The following is a 17562-nucleotide window of genomic DNA, read 5'->3' as shown; positions in this document are numbered from 1 at the left end:
ATGATGATAACATCAATAATGATGATGATAATGATTATAAAACTCACCGTCCCATTTCCACGAACTGGACAGTGAGAAACTCGTGGTTGGGTCAAACCCAAGGCCGATGTTTAGGTTGCCTCCCCGCCTGGCCAGTGCTGTCGGGATCCAACGCAAGAAACACGCACTGGGTCCCGGGAGTCGGGACCGGACCGAGAGATATCAAAATATAATTTCCTGTGCAGATGCTTCATTTTCTTGAGTAACTTAAATTGTATCGCCCGACCTATAGCTACGACCGAATATAAAGCAGAGTGCGACAGAGAAAAATATACGTAATAATCCTACGAGTATAGCTCCTTTCCTTTATGTTGCAATTAAGTAAATGCAACTCAAACACATACACACCATCGCACTTCACGCTCATCCCTTGAAGTGATCTTGTTGTTTCAAATTTTTATTATTTTTTGCACTTGCCAACCGATTCGAACCCACGACATCTTTAACATTTTCGTTTCTTTTTGCATGAAAGTAGAATGTGAAGATGTCAACAAGGAGGGTGGTCGAGAAAGAAAAGGAAGGAATGAACAATGACCTCCCTCATCCTGGCTTGCGCGTTTGCGGTCCCCTATCGGGGAAGGAGGGAGTGTCGTCCGAAATACAGACGACGCTTCTATTGTGAAATACAAATGTTTTAGACCAATATGTTTATAATCTATTTATTTGCTTTCATATTGATTTATTCTTATGGGGTTTAATATATATTTTAACCATTTATGGATTTATCTATTAACTTATTCTTATTTTGAAATGTATCCAACAGGAAATGAGGATATCTTGTTCGAAATGCTGATGCTTTTTTTGTGAAATGCAGATGTGTTTGGATGCGACACCTTTTAAATATAATTATGAGGGGCAAATATTTTATTTCTTTTCACTATATATTTGTTGGTTTGTTTATTTGTTTGTTAGTTTGTTTGTTTTTTATTTCAAGGTGTATTTTCCTTCGGCGCTCCTAACCCGTGTGTTGTTTGAAATGAAACGTCGGTTCTTTTGTGAAATGCAGATCTAGTTGGGTCAAAGAAGCCGAACGACAAACACTAGAAGGCGCATGCCTAATATTGCATGCAAGCACAATGTTCTAAATAAAATGCTTGCTCATGCATGCTTTGGACTCTGACATTGTGTTTCTATGAAATCGCAAAGTTATTGACCCCATTAGTTTCATTTTATATTTATTTTTATTTCTATTCTGTTCTATTTATTTTTATTCGTTTGTCTATTTATTCTTAATATCATAATCATGTATATATATATATATATATATATATATATATATATATATTGTGTGTGTGTGTGTGTGTGTGTGTGTGTGTGTGTGTGTGTGTATAATTTGTGTGTGTGTGTGCAAGTATAGTTGAAAACTACAGCATCACGGTAGTTATTAATTTTTTCCCTCGTATTCTCAATTTTCCTGGTTAAAATTCTGCCATTAACCGGGTGAACTGAAACTAGGTCTCCGTATCCCTCCATTTCATTTCGTTTAATTGTAGATCTCAACGTTCCGTCTTGAGAAAGACATTTTCAAAAGTAAACTGCAATAACAAAAAGTACACAATCACGTACAGCAACGATGACAATTGTACAAAAATAAAACATATATGAACAATTCTGGTAATATAAGAGAAAGATACAATTACACCCAACAACGAGTAAATTATACATAAACAATTGTGGGAATATATAAGAAAAGTACAATTTAAGAGAGTGCTAAGAGATCGGGTACTTATATCCAAAGGTAGGTGTAAAAAATTAAAAGCTTAAGATGTACGTTATATATATATATATATATATATATATATATATATATATATATATATATATATATATATATGCATGGGTCAGGCGGTCAGACCTCCGAGGGGCCAACACTGTGACCTCAGAATTCAGGGGAAGGGTGGAAGAGGGAGCGGTCACTGGAGGGGGGAGGGGGAAGAGCCGGAGGAAGAGGGGGAGTGGGAGGAGGAGGAAGAGGAGTTGGAAATAAATGGGGAGGAGGAGGGATTAGGATTCCTAGGCCGTGATGAAAACAATGGTATAAGATTGGATATCAATGACTGTTGCTTTGTCTCTAATATGGAATGCTTCAAGCAGTTGTAATATCCTCAGGTCATCACTGGTTCCAAAAAAAATTGTGGAATTAACCAAGTCCTCCCTGCTAAGTTCGACGTTGTGAAAAAGTCTTTGAAGATGTTTGATATCTCTCTCCTGTAAATGTAATGATAGGCGACGGCTGACCTTGCATCTATTATAACCGATGTAGGTATGATTATGAGGCTTACAATCCTCCAAAAAACAAATATATTGGTATACTACATTGGTTCTAGATGTAATGTCTGATCGCCTAGATAAGTTGTTGGTCATGATCAGAGAGGAAGTTCTGGGGTATATGTAGTAAGTGAGAACGCGGATTTTATTCTCATTTGTAGGGTGGTAATTTCTTAGGATAATGTCTTTAATTTCTTTTTCATCTTTTTTGTGCATATATGTATGTGTATATATATATATATATATATATATATATAATCACGAAGAACCCACAGTCGGAATAAAAGGAAACTTTAGAAGAAAGTGTAACTTTTATATTTCGGCTAATAGCTATAGGCCTCTTCAGGAAAATACAGATTACAAGAATTTGCAGAGACATAAGTACAATTGAGATGTGAGTAGAAGGGGAACACGCAGAGCTAAAACAGAACAATCCGTCACGCAGGGCGGAGTCAGAGGTGAGGGGATGTGTGGGTGGAGGTGTGAGGTCAGGAGGAAGGCGGGCTGGAAGCGGGATCAGGAGGGTGATAATTATTAACCAAGCGGCTCCAGCTAGCCGTGAGAATATGTCCGGAGACCATTGACCTTTGGAGATGTTCAAGTTCGGACATTCTTCGATTAAGACTGATTCAACCATTTTTCTTCTAAAGCTACAGTTGGACTTAAACAAAATTTTGGCCTTGTCCCAGTCAAAACTGTGATTTTTTGTACTGACGTGTTGGAACACAGCGGAATTTTCCTGGGCATACCTAATGGATCTTTTGTGCTCCATTAACCTGGTTTTAAGATCCCTTCCGGTCTGACCAAGGTACACTAAATCACAATCTTTACAAGGAAGGCTATATACTCCTGGGGACTCATTTCCCTTTAAATGTTCTTCGTGATTATTATATACAAATGTGCTACATTTTGTCTAAGTGATATGTATATATATATATATATGTATATATATATACACACACACACATATATATATATATATATATATATATACATATATATATATATATATATATATATATATATATATATATATTGCTATAGTTGGGCAGCAGATCCTCTTTTAGGCAAATGTCATTAAAATTTGCAGCAGCTTCTGCGTTCACGAGTTTTTTGCTGACATTCTCGACTTTTCTTATGCTGGCGCGCTGTGTCGTGCTAAGTTCTCTAATGACCTGGCAAATTTTAATGACACACACACACATGCACACACACACACACACACACACACACATATATATATATATATATATATATATATGTGTGTGTGCGTGTGTGCATGTGTGGATGTGTATAATATATATATATGTATATATATATATATATATATGTGTGTGTGTGTGTGTGTGTGTGTGTGCTTGTGTTTTACAGTGAATTGTTTCATTCAGCTCACGAAAGGATATGGAAACATATTCTACAGATAAGTGATAGGTTATGAAACAATGGGTATCAAAGTGGGAAAAAATGTGAACGAATTTTAGGAAATTACCTATGCTTAGTTGAGTGTATTTACAATGACAAAGTGTAATGAGAAGCTTTTATTTTATCATTATTATTATTTTAGGAGTATTTAAGTTTATATCTACCGCAAGCCCCTATCAATTTGTGCAGATGCTTTTAAGTGAAATATAAATCTTATCATTACACATCCTCCCTAAAAGGTAGATTAACGTAACAGCAGCTGAATTCAAATGTGACTGAAATTTACTGTTTAGGTGACTAAGGCCCAATTATACTCTTGGTCAATGATTTTCAGCGAACTAAATTAGAAAAATTCAGATAACTATCTCATCTTCAAGATGTATTTGAAAACAATGCCTTATTTGCTAGATAGTTTTGAAAGAAAAATTGTCTTAAAATAAATAAAAATAAACAGAGTATGATATTGTCTTCCATACTTCAAAACACCCATCCACTTTTTTAATGATCGTTCGGCTTTCTGCGCAGCAATTTCGTTACAACAGAATCTATATTAGAACTGGAATTTCTACAAATCCTTAACATAATGTTTAAACCAACAGGCTCCTCTGCAGCAGATTAAAAACAAGCTGTGGAAGTGATAAATGTACACTTTTTTACATTTGATTCGAATGATGACCACTGCGTTCCTACAGTCAGGGCTATCCAAGATGGCGGGTACTGGGTACACTCTGTGTACTGTCCAAAGTCACAATAGTATTTGTAGATCTATTAATCTATGTATTTATCTTCGGACATGTCCAAAAATCTATTTATTGTAGACTAAATAATTTATGCATTCATTCATTCATTTATTCGTCTGTTTTCTATTTACTTGCCTTTATTTATTTTCATTTGTTTGTTTGTTCGTTTATCAATTGATTTATTAAATTATTTGTTTGTTTATTTATATGTTTATTCATTTACATATTAATATATCTATTTTTCATCCACTGACGTTGGCTTATGGTACAGGACGTTTGTGTAAGTAAAAAAACAAATGAAAGCAAAGAGTGAAAGATGACGACAGGTCACAAGTGACTGTAAGGTGACATTTGATAGAAGGGTAGACGGGCCTGCGACCACTATCTTTAGCGGTTCGGCGAGCCCTGCTGGTGGCTGAGATCTTGATACCACGTCAGAGCGATAATATATATTTTATCTTATCAGGCTGAACGAGATAATGCATGGATTCGGATTGGACGCGTTCGGACGCGTGGGTCCTTGGTGGGCAGCAGCACTTCGGCGTAAACATCCTTTGGAAACGGTTCTGATTCTCCTCTTCCTCTCCATCGTTTTAAAAACTAGGGCAAGAAATATCTCAACGGTAGGTTATTATTCCTCTTGGTAATGTCTCAACAATGTTAGGTAGCGTGAGGGGGTTTAATTTATTCTCAATTTCAAGTCTCTTCTAGGCTTTAGCCGTGCCATGGGACACCAAATTGTCGACATTTCAGTTGTCGTACTTTGTTGTGTAGACTTGGGACCGTGTGGCGCGACATGGCAGCCCCCCTCAGGAGGCAGACCCTGCGATAGGGCACTATGACGCATACCCTCCAGTATCTTTCCTGCAGTCAGTGTTGGTGTGTGTGTAGTCACGTAATTGTCTCCGTGCTTCAGAAGTGTGAGTACAAGAATACATCCTAATTACTCCAGAAGTGACGAGGCGAAATGTAGCCAAAACGAGGCATGAAGAGGACTATTGTGCGAGAACTAACGACGACTTCGGCCGCAGGCAGTGAAAGGGGGGAGGACGTGGAATTGTTCGTGTTATCGTGTGACGCTGATAGGAGGTAGACGGGGAAGCTCAGACGGTTTTAATTAAAGCGGTTAAAACTGCTTTAATCGATGTTACGGAAGTTGCTGGCAACGTATTTTACGTTGAGAGACTATGGCGTTGTGCATGGCGGATACTTGTGACCTTCATACTAAAGAAATAATATTAGAACAGTTGCAGGATTCGTATAACCATTTCCTGCACGTGTTCAGGAAAAAATATTAGATATTTCCGTTGCTGGAGAGAATCGTCTGGGTACAATCCAGAATAAATTATTTAATTCAGGTCCAGCGATTGTAAACCATTTCTCATTGTGTGCTCTTACTTTTTATTATCTTTTATTATGGCTTCCGTCCACCAAACTATTTTAATCAGCCGTGTGTAGAATCCGTGCGGTTGAATTAATATTAAAACAACAATTCAGCTTATCTTTATTCTTATGCAACAGAGTTGGTGGTTAGTTTAGATTTATATAATTAAATGAACTTTGGAGAATAACCATAAATATCAATAGCCATAATTATCATATGAACACTGTCTTATATATATATATATATATATATATATATATATATATATATATATATATATATATATATATATATATATATTGTGTGCATGTGTGAGATTCACCATTGTGATTCACCATTGTCTTGGATCACGCGTTGGACTCGTGATCGACAGCTATTTCCCTTCCGGAAGAGAGCTTAGAGCTCATATATGACCGATCTATGGGTAATGCTGTGACCTTACACGCCCACACACACCCAACTCCCCGCCCACGAGAGTTGGAGGAATGATCCGCAGCGCATCGATACTGAAATTATTTCAGCCCTGGGCGGGATTCGAACCCGGGCCGCCATAGTGGCAGCCGGGAACTCTAACCACTGCGCCACGAGTGTGTATGTGGTTTTTTTTTTTTCATTTATTTATTTTATTTATTTATTTCATTGGGAAATTGTGATTGACAAGTTCAGACTGGACGAACGTCCTTCAACGTCTAAAGGCATCAGACGTAGCTCTGATGACGTAATCACCTAAAAATTACCCCAAAATTGCCACAATTATACATCCATATTTTCCCTCGCCCGAATGCAATTTTATTGACAAAATTAAAGAGAAATTACTGTCTGTAGAAGTAGTTATAAGATATATATTTGCAAAGTTCCCATATGGAATGGGTAAGTAGTTTTTGTTATTATTATTGTTGTTATTTTTATTATTGTTATTATTATTATCAGTTATTATCATTATTATTATCATTATCATCAATATTTTTATCATTATCATCAATATTTTTATTATTATTATTATTATTATTATTATTATTATTTCTTTTAATGTTTCCACCCAATTAACCCCACCACTATGGAAGGCTGGGAGCACCACGGAGACGAATAAAATCGCCTGACGACAGCCCAGAATACAATAAAGAGTACGAACGGGCATAGAAAGGTTCTTGGTGTTTCGCCGACGATAAATCACCATCGCTTCTATCCATGAGGAGCAATTATTGATCTCCAAACATAAAAGAATGCTGCGTAACTGTGGTCCAAAGGGGTGTCAGAAGTCCCCCAAAGGCATTGGCCACGTGAATATAATCGACTGACGTCAAACCGAAATGAGATAAGAGAGGAGATAATGCTTATCAGAGGTAGTATGATAGAGTTATCACTGGACGAATTGTGCACTACCCTATTGCAGCATCTGATGCATACCACAATGTGTGCAAGCCCGCTGGCACCCCTACGGACCAGATTCGCATATTATTCTTTTATGCACTTCCTCTGTGAGCCCACGTCGTTGTTGTCGCCAAGGGAAAAGGAATTTATGAGTAATGTTAGGTTGTACAGGGTGTCACAAGAATATGCTCTCTCCGATTACAGGGTGTACATAAAATGTACTCCTGAATACAGGGTGATCTAAAAATGTACTCCCACTAGGTGGGCTACAGGGTGTCACAAAAATGTACTCCCTCAGGGTATAGGGTGTCACAAAAATCTACTCCTTATGAGTACAGAGTGAACAAAATTTTACTCGCTCTAAGTACAGGATGTCACAAAATTTTACTCCCTCTGAGAACGGTGTAAAAAATGTACTTCCACTAAGTACAGGGTGGCACAAAAATTTACTCCTAAGTGGTGTCACGAAAAAGCACTCCCTCTGAGCACAGGGTGTTACAAAATTTTATTCCCTCTAAGTACAGGGTGTCGCTAACCAGAATAACCTCTCTCAAGTTATCCGTTAGTATTAAACGTACTTAATGACGTAAACGTTCCTAAAAACGTTCCCATAAAGGATAATTGGTAACCTTACTGGCCAATTTGTCTTTCAGTATAAGGCTCTATTCACACTAGCGGTTTGAACCGAGGCGGTCCAATTACAATATAAGTCAATGGAGGCGTTCACACACAACCGAGCAGTTTTTTCCTTGATAATGAGATATCGCCGGGATTTCTGCTCCGTTCAGACCGCTAGTGTGAACGGGCCCTGATAATTAGCTAATTGATCCGTCATTTACTTGGATTGTTACAGTCGCAGTAAATGAATAGAATGGTAAAGGAACTATTGTATATAGGAATATACTAAATAACCTACAACTAAAGATGTAGTTGTTATAGATGTACAGTATGGGTCAGTTTTTGGTATCAGTAAAAGTACAGGTGGTTCCACATATTAGTAACGCGCGCGCGCACATGCACACACGACTCGGTGGCGCGGTGGTAGAATTCCCGGCTGCCACTACTGCGGTCCGGGTTCGAATCCCGCCCAGGGCTGAAGTAATTTCAGTATCGCTACGCTGCGAGTTGTTACTCCAACTCTCGTGGGCGGGGAGTTGGGTGTGTGTGCGTGTTAGATCGGTCATATATGAGATCTGAGCTCTCTTCCGGGAAGGAAATAGCTGTCGATCACGAGTCCAACACGTGATCCAAGAGCATGATGAATTGAACACACGCGTGGTTATAAGGCGTCGAAACTGCAACAAGACAACAATGCAGCCCTTTAACGTGTAAATATCTCGGTATACTTTTGGTGCTTGCCGTCCATGTTGAACGCCTGTCTGGCTATGGGGTTGGGCGTTGGTAGAGACTCTTCGTGGGAAGAATCAAAACACTGCGAGAGAGGATCAGGAGAGGGACATCAGCCATCAGGAAAAGGATTGCGAGAATCGGTATCCATGCAGCCACGTCATGGATTTAAAAAAAATAGAATATATAGATAAGAAAATAAAGAGATAAGACAGATGAATAAACTGATAAATAACAATCGCAGGAGTAACACAGGAAGAATAATATGGCTTCTGCATTCACCTTGAACACCCCCACCCCACCCACAATCTTCCAGCGGGCAACTCGCATGTAACAGTCACTACACGTTCCTCTCGCCTACTAATGGACCTAATGTGCACTAGAGCACAATGTTGTTGTCTTGGGAAAGCATGAACAGCATTTATCATCTCCACACTGAAACAAATTGTTGTCGAGGAAATAACTTTATGGATAGGTATGGAAGGTGGTAAGGAACATGGAACTACCTGGTGTAGGCCTCGTGGCCTTATGCAGTCAGCTCAGTTCTTATGTTCATGTGTTTGCCAACAGTGATCTGTGATGTCGAAGAGAACTGTTGAACTATGGCATAGTTACTTTTTTTTACACTGTGTACCATTCAGAGGTGTTGATAGCCAGCATGGTTTCAGACGGAAAAGTTCTTGCGTGACTAACTTACTCGTATTCTACAATACAGTTATCTCGAATTATGACAAAAGAAACTATATAGATTTAATATATCTAGACTTTGCAAAAGCTTTTGATACCGTCCCACACGAAAGACTACTTACTAAATTAGCTTTACACGGAATAAGTGGTAGCCTATTAGGTTGGACTAGTAATTGGTTGAATGGTCGAAAACAGAAAGTTGTTTTAAATGGAAAAACTTCTAGATAGAAAAATGTTACAAGTGGAGTTCCTCAGGGTTCCGTTCTTGGGCCACTTCTATTCATAGTATATATAAATGATATAGACTATGGACTAAAATCTACTGTTTCCAAATTTGCTGATGATAAAAATTGTGCGGAGTGGCAAATGATCACTCAAACTAATTAGATATTCAAGAAGTTTTAGATAAATTACAGCAATGGTCTGAAAAGTGGCTAATGAAATTTAACACAAGTAAATACAAGGTAATGCACATAGGTAAAAATATCAGTAAGTACGATTACAAGTTATTTGGAAATTCGTTAACAAAAGTGGATAGTGAAAAAGATCTCTACGTAATTAATTATCAGTGACGACCTCAAATCATCCAAGCAGTGTATTCAGCCTCTGAGAAAGCAAATAAGGTTCTAGGACTGATTGCGCGATCTTTTGATTTCAAAAGTCCATCGCTCATTAACAAGCTATATAAATCGTTAGTTCGTCCACATTTGGAATATGCTGTTTCTGTATGGTCACCGAATCTCATTAAAGACATTGACAGACTGGAAAAAGTACAACGGCGAGCCACAAAACTGATTCCAAATATCAAAAATAAATCATACGAAAATAGACTAAAACATATGAATCTGTTTTCCCTAAAAAAGCGTAGACTCAGAGGTGACTTGATACAGGTCTTTAAGATTTTAAAAGGAATTGACAACATCCAAAGTGACAAAATTTTCACATTGAGTGAGAATCAGACAAGAAACAATGGTCTCAAACTGTCCGGAAATAGATTCAATTTGGAAGTAGATAGAAACAACTTTGCCAACCGTGTAGTTAATGAATGGAATAAACTTCCTGCACAGGTAGTGCAATGTAGTTCAGTTCGAAGCTTTAAGAATCATTTAGTTAAACACCTAAGCAAGATGCTGCAATGATTATAATTTATTTTATATTATTTGTTTTTGTTTTGTTATCATTTGTCTGTCTGATTTTCATTTATTATTAGTTATATGTCAATTTATTATTATTTACTATTTACCTGTTTGTTTATTATTTAACTATACCTATGCATTTATTTATGTATTTTATTTGTTATTTACATTATTATAGTTTTTATTTATTATTTTATTATTATTATGATTTTTTTCGCATCCGACCTAGATATGGACCAAAAGGTCTCCTGTCGGCATGCTCCGCCTTTGTAATCCTTTGTAAGGCCTTGTGAGTAGTTTTATTCGCTTTTTGGTCGAGGTAAATTATTTTTGAAAACTCGTCTAACTGTCGTGGCTAAGGCTCGAACCAGGGCTTCGGGGTTGTGATACCAGTCTCTTAACACTGCGCAAGTAATAAATAAAATAAAATAAAAAACCACCAGCGACCCCCCTGTCCCGTATCCCAGATTCGAACCAGATAATTGAATTAAATTTATTTTTAATGACGTCATTGTACACTAGTGATTCACAACACTGTATTCCTGTTCAGACTCCTGGTGGGTGGAACGAGCTCTTGAAAGGAGATATTATAATCAGTCATAAAGTATAGACATAGCATCATTCTAATTTCTTCTCGACATTTGTTTATTCAACCAACAATATCTTAGTATGATGCGTCAGTATATATATATACACACACACACACACACACACACACACATATGGTGAGGTGCCAACTAAAACATTAAGGCTAGAGTATGGAATGTCATTCAGTACTAGACGTTTCGACCTCTTGGGCCTCCTTCCGTGGACTGGTGGTAGGAGAAGAAATCAGCCCGTCACCAGGTTCCATGTGGGTTTGAATCCATTGAAGGATGACCAAGAGGTCGAAGCGTCTAACACTGAACAAAATTCTGTCCTTTAAAGTTCTTTCGCCACCTCACCTTCATACTCAGTCAATTACAAAGGATTACAAAGGCGGAGCATGCCGACAGGAGACCTTTTGATCCATATCTAGGTCGGATGCGAAAAAAAAAATCATATTAATAATAAAACAATAAATAAAAACTATAATAATGTAAATAACAAATAAAATACATAAATAAATGCATAGGTATAGTTAAATAATAAACAAACAGGTAAATAGTAAATGATAATAAATTGACATATAACTAATAATAAATGAAAATCAGACAGACAAATGATAACAAAACAAAAACAAATAATATAACATAAATTATAATCATTACAGCATCTTACTTAGGTATTTATCTAAATGATTCTTAAATCTTCGAACTGAACTACATTGCACTACCTGTGCAGGAAGTTTATTCCATTCATTAACTACACGGTTGGCAAAATTTTTACGCACAAATGTGTATATGTATATATATGTTTTGGGCAAAGTCTTTCTCGTAAACAATTCCTGTTAAATGCTAAAGCACAAGTGGCGTCAATGATTTTAAGTGAACATTTCTCTAAGTCTCTGTATTTCCTTTTTCTTCATAATTCAAACTCTGAAGTAAATAGTAAAAGGCTTCAGAATGTTGATTCATTTTACCGACAGCTGTTTCAACCATTACAAATGTGTGTGTGTGTGCGTGCGATCTATAATTCTTGTGGATGTGACGCCCCATAATTTCTCACTCTTTTTTCCCCCACTTTCCTCCAGGTGTCTAACTTGAGCCTGGACGTCTGTGAGAAATTCTCACTAGGAGACAGGTCGTCCCAACATTTGCAATCTCCCTTCGTGTCGTGACGTCAAAGTCGACGAAGAAGAAGAACGGCCATGGACCACGGGAAAGATCAGCCCTCGAAGGCAAGTGAAACTCCAGCAATTTATTTATTTATTTTTATTATTTTTTAAGGGCCATAGGGCCCCACATTGACATCCTGAAGGGGCCCCATTCCCGGCCGTCCAAAATCAGGGTCCTCCGAAGAAAACCCCTGTACCCACAGCCCCAAAGCTGCCGGCAGCGATCTCGGGTCCTCCCGTAGACTGACCTCCCTCGTTCTTCCTTCGTCAGGTGCCGGAGACCCACCTGGAGGAGGCGCAGCGGCAGGTGGAGGAGGTCGTGGGCATCATGAAGAGCAACGTCAACCGGATGATGGACCGGGAGGACAAGCTGAACACGCTTAGTCAGCGCGCTGACGACCTAGCCGTAAGTCATCAATGGGTTATCACACTGGGCTTCCACGCGATTCGCCAGCGCCGACGGTTGGGAGTTCGTTTGAGTAAAAACGACTTCAGTTACAATATTTGAATTTTCAAATCTACAAATATCAAATTATCTTTCCGTCATATATAGCAAAGCTGAAAGATGAACTAAATTATTGTAAATTTGTACAAATATTAGACATGCTGTTCAGATGTTCTTAGAGTGGTCTAGATTTCTGTAAGCGAAGTCCTGTTCGCCATGTTGCCAAATGCCCCGTGTCACCTGATATACTACTGTGTATACTATCGCCACATTGTAAAGCGATATTACTATCGTGCGTGCGTGTGTGTGTGTGTCATCTCGCCTGGTTTATCACATTAGAACCATGACAATTTGTTTAATCACTTATTGCTCTTCACACACGCACACACACACACACACACACACACACACACACACACACACACACACACACACACACACACACAAGCTCATAAAGGACAGTTATAGAAGAGACCTGAAAAAGAACAGCTTTCCCCACAGAGTGGTGGATGTACGGAACAAACTACAAAGTATTTCAGCGGCTTTGACCCATCGTTAACGCTCATATTTCCGAAATAACCTTTCACATCAGTATGATATATTAGCACAGCCTAATTCACACCCTGCCCTAATTTTTGACGTTATATTGCATTCACAAGTGTATTTAATTACGGCGTTTACTCTTGATATTAAGTGTGGCGTAGCCGACACCCGTGAAGTAAATCGAACAGGTGAAGTCGTGACGTCATCACAAACTACCTCGTGTATCCCAACTTCACTTGTTCGATTTACTTCACAGGTGTCGGCTACGACACACTTAATATCAAGAGTAAACGCCGTAATTAAATACACTTGTGAATGCACTATAACGTCAAAAATTAGGGCAGGGTGTGAATTAGGCTGTGCTAATATACCATGCTGATGTGAATGATTATTTCGGAAATATGAGCGAAAAACGATGGATCAAAGCCGCTGAAATACTTAGTAGACGAAACAATAGTGTGCAGAAACCATACACGAATTTAAGAGCAAATTAGACGGCGAAATATAGAGACGGGACACCGCGAGCGTAGCTCCATTTCCCGTAAGATACAGCTGGGTTAACACACACACACGCACGTTTTGTAAATTTTGCTTCAACGTTTCGACCAGCGCGGCCATTCTCGTGTAGTTAGCGTTCTTGCCCCGAACGTGGGATGCCCGAGTTCCAACCTCAAGAAGTGTTCTGTAGTTTTACAGAGGCTGCTTCGCCCCCTTGGGGTTAGACCAAAGGTTCTGCAGTGGTCGATCGAGACTGAGCACCACGAGTAGTTTCGCGTTAGGCTTGTTTCACACGCATCGACTTTTTGCCGTGCACGACACGATGTCGTGCTCTCAAATAACCATGGGTGTCCATGGACGCTTTTACACGTGACGACTACGTGTGAAAACGTCCATAGACTCCCATTGTTTTTTTATTGTAAGACGTCGTGTCGTGGACGGCGCACGGCGAAAAGTCGATACTCGTAAAACAAGCCTTACTGTGCGACCTCATTAGTGTTTACAAAGGTCTTAATTAGGTATTTCATTTTTTCTATATCTTTCAAAATACTTTGTTAAGAATTTTTTATAGTATTTATTTGTCATATTTTATTGCCCATCCCCCCCCCAAAAAAAAAAAAAAATCGGCAACACTATTCTGATGTCACCACTAGCAATGGAAAACTTCCTAGTATGAAATGTTTGTTCCTTCCTCCTGTCCAGTATAACTTCCACGTTTCAGTTTCGCATTTTATCTTTCATTTTCTCCTCAGGCGGGCGCGGCCGAATTCCAGACGACTTCGCGAAAACTGAAACGGAAATATTGGTGGCAAAACACCAAAATGACCATGATCCTTGCCTGCGTCGTCGTCATTGTCATCATCGTCATCATCGTGGCCACAGTCGGCGTCCCGTCAGGAGGTGGTGGCGACAGCACTCCTACGATCAAAACGACGATAAAGCCAGACCAAATTCAGGACCAAGCCAATGTTAACCAAGAAGGACAAGTTTAACGTCAAATTAAAAACCTTCAAATATGTCGACCAAGGAAGGAGAAGTGCGTGTTATGAGCGAGACAGTTGTTCCTTATTGGCCAAGTGTGTTATTGCTATTGTTGCACTGCATGGACATCGTCTTTTCAAGACAGAAACCAGAGCCACTATGTAGTACCACGGTGCACCATTTAATGTCCGTCTCTCACGTCTTTGATTTGCATTTGATTATAATAACATTGGGTACCTTTGCACTTTTGTATGCGTGTGTGTGCAAAATTTACTACATGTATTGAAGATGTTATAGATGCAATGGTTGTGTGTCATGGTAGGGGTGTCCGTTTTTAAATATACTATCTTATATTTGACCAGAACATTAAAAGCTGAAAGTTATACATCAGTCATCTGGCTCCCCATGTGCCCACAGTGTAAGGAACCTGGTAAGTTAAACATACAAACAAGGCGGCGGTTAGTAATGTTCTACACAGCAATGAATTCCGTGAAATTTGTTAATATGTAATGCTTGGCACGAAGAACGTGCCACTTCAGGACACGTTATATATGTTTTCAGAAGGAAAGGTATGATTTGAAGGTTCTACCTTATCTACTGATGATGTAACTGATACAGTGCCTACACACAATGTCGTACCTTATAGTGCATATATGCAGTTTTTTTTTTATTGAAGTTGTGCAATGTCTGAAGACTTCTTAGGAGATATAGCAGTCTTAGATCATCTGCATGAATGAGAGTTTAGGTGTGCGTGCGCACGCACGTGTGTGTTTGAATATGTACATTGTTTCCAAGCAGTGTTGCTTGCTTGGGGGAGGGGCAGCTCATCTGCCTAAGGAGTGTAGATAGTAACTTACTGGGTAGGCGTAGACGCTGCCACGCCAAGCACACAGATGAGGCCTTTGTTGGCCGTATGAAAGAGCTTTGTCCGGTGGCGTCACTGTTGGTCAGATCACTCCATTCCACCATTGCATACTGTACTAATCTCCCATGCCAATTACACTATACCACACCTATATACCACTATACCCCCCACCACCAAGCACGAGGGCCTACACTGTACCACATACATCACCTTTGAGGCTGTGAATAAATCTTTAATATACCACACAATTACTTTTTTGTTATTTGTTTAGATGATGCCGACCTAGCCTCAGAACAGTAGATTAATCCGAAGGACAAGAGGAAATACTTATGGACCAAAATATTGAATTCTTGAAATTGTGCTGCTCGAGGACCAAATGATAATTCTACATATCCCATTTCTACACAAAAATGTCATTGTCAACAACACTATATTATCTCGCTCCTAATTTCTACTAACAGCCCTATAGTGTCGTATAATGTGACCTTTCTTTTAAAAAAAATCATTGTAGTCACCCATGACTGAAATTTTGTATATTTTGTGATTTTTCTTAACACTTCGCCTTGAATATAATGTGTCAGCCATTGAACCATCACAAGAAGATGATTTATAGATAGAAATTTTTGTTTTTGTGAAGCGTCGCCTGCCTACCCACGGTAAACTGTCCTATCCCATGTTGCAACTTCGCCCAATGAATGTAGAGGGAGGGGACCTGTTGCTTTCACCGGTCATTCACATCACCTGTTTACAATATATTATTTTCTGTGTATATATATATATAGATATAATAAATAAATGTACATATACTTACTGTTTTATTTTCTGTTATAGCACCACTTAAATAAAAAGAATAAATTTCATTATCATCATTACTAATGTCATTTTGTAAATATATTCAGAGCTGGTCGCGTTCCTCTGTGCGTTCCGCTTTAGTTTGGCCGCGGTTAGCGCTCCCAAACTATTAAACCAATATAGGTGCTGGTATAATGTATGGCCTACGAATTTTTTCTTTGGTATAGTATGTGGCCTACCGAACTTTTATTTCTGTATGAACCTCCAGTCTCTTAAGCTTTAATAGTTTGGGAACGCTAACCGCGGCCAAGCTAAAGCGGAACGCGCCCAGCTATATATATATATACTTAGGGTGAACTGCTTTAACGAGAAAGAAAAGGAGAATGAGTATAAAAAGAAGCTGAGAGAGGAGTGAAGGATAGAGTAGAACTAGGAGTAGAGGAGGAATGGGGATGGTTCAAGGAAGGAGTCATAAGGTGTGCAAAGATGGTGTGTGGAACAAGGGGGGCGGGAGGAAATAGAAGGAAGGGTAGTGAGTGGTGGGTTGAGGAGGCAAAGAAGGGTGTAGAAGAGAAGAAACAGGCATTCATAGATTGGCTACAAATTAGGACGAGGGAATCGTATGAGAGGTACAGAGTAAAGAGAGGTGAAGTTAAGCATAAGATAAAGGAAGCAAAGAGGAGAGCAGATGTGAAATGGGGTAAGAGTAGGACAACATTTTGAAAGTAATAAAAAGATGTTTTGGAAAGAAATTAAAAGAGGAAGAGGAGGCGAATCAAGTAGAGAAGAAAAGGTAAAAGGTGCAGATGGAGAGATGCTAATGGAAGAGAAGGCAGTGAGAGGAAGGTGGGCAGAGTATTTTAGGGAGTTACTTAATGTGAAGAGCTAAGAAAATGAGAGTGATGAGTGAGGGAAATGGAGGAGAAATAGGGAAAGATTAAGTGGAAGCAGCTGTTAAGATGATGAGAGCAGGTAAGGCACATGGGTTGGATGGATGCCAGGCAGAATGTCTGAGGAGGGGAGATGCAGTTATGGTGGACTGGCTGGTGAGGTTGTTTAGTGTTTGTTTAAGAGAGGGTAGAGTGCCGGAGGACTGGAGGAGTGCCTGTGTGGTTCCACTTTGCAGGGAAGGGGGGGACAGGTGTGAGTGTAGTGTTTTCGGAGGGATCGGCTTGTTGAGTGTCGTTGGGGGGCTTATGGGGGGGTCTTGATTGAGAGGATTAGAAGAGGAACAGAGGGAGTGATTGGTGAGGAGTAGTGTGGTTTTGAGGCGGGTGGGAGTTGTGTG

The 17562-nt window shown here is 39.1% G+C and overlaps 1 protein-coding gene across 2 annotated transcripts; it reads left to right on the top strand.

Annotated features, from left to right (window-relative positions):
* The first annotated feature begins 4952 nt into the window (after positions 1-4952).
* Positions 4953-16288, top strand: LOC143037993 (uncharacterized). Of its 2 annotated transcripts, none has more exons than XM_076206788.1 (4): positions 4953-5092; positions 12067-12213; positions 12422-12556; positions 14389-16288. In XM_076206788.1, the coding sequence occupies exons 2-4, from the start codon at positions 12184-12186 to the stop codon at positions 14626-14628; spliced, it is 405 nt and encodes a 134-aa protein (XP_076062903.1). In that variant the 5' UTR covers positions 4953-5092; positions 12067-12183; the 3' UTR covers positions 14629-16288. The 2 variants fall into 2 exon arrangements, with proteins under 2 accessions (XP_076062903.1, XP_076062902.1); XM_076206787.1 differs by lacking the exon at positions 4953-5092 and adding an exon at positions 5236-5389.
* The last annotated feature ends 1274 nt before the right edge of the window (positions 16289-17562 follow it).

This window comes from Oratosquilla oratoria, chromosome 23, assembly GCF_046742065.1.
Source record: "Oratosquilla oratoria isolate Oo_2021 chromosome 23, ASM4674206v1, whole genome shotgun sequence".
NCBI classification, from domain to species: Eukaryota; Metazoa; Arthropoda; class Malacostraca; order Stomatopoda; family Squillidae; genus Oratosquilla; species Oratosquilla oratoria.
The sequence above is the reverse complement of the archived record's forward strand: the minus strand, read 5'-3'. Positions and strand labels throughout refer to the sequence as shown.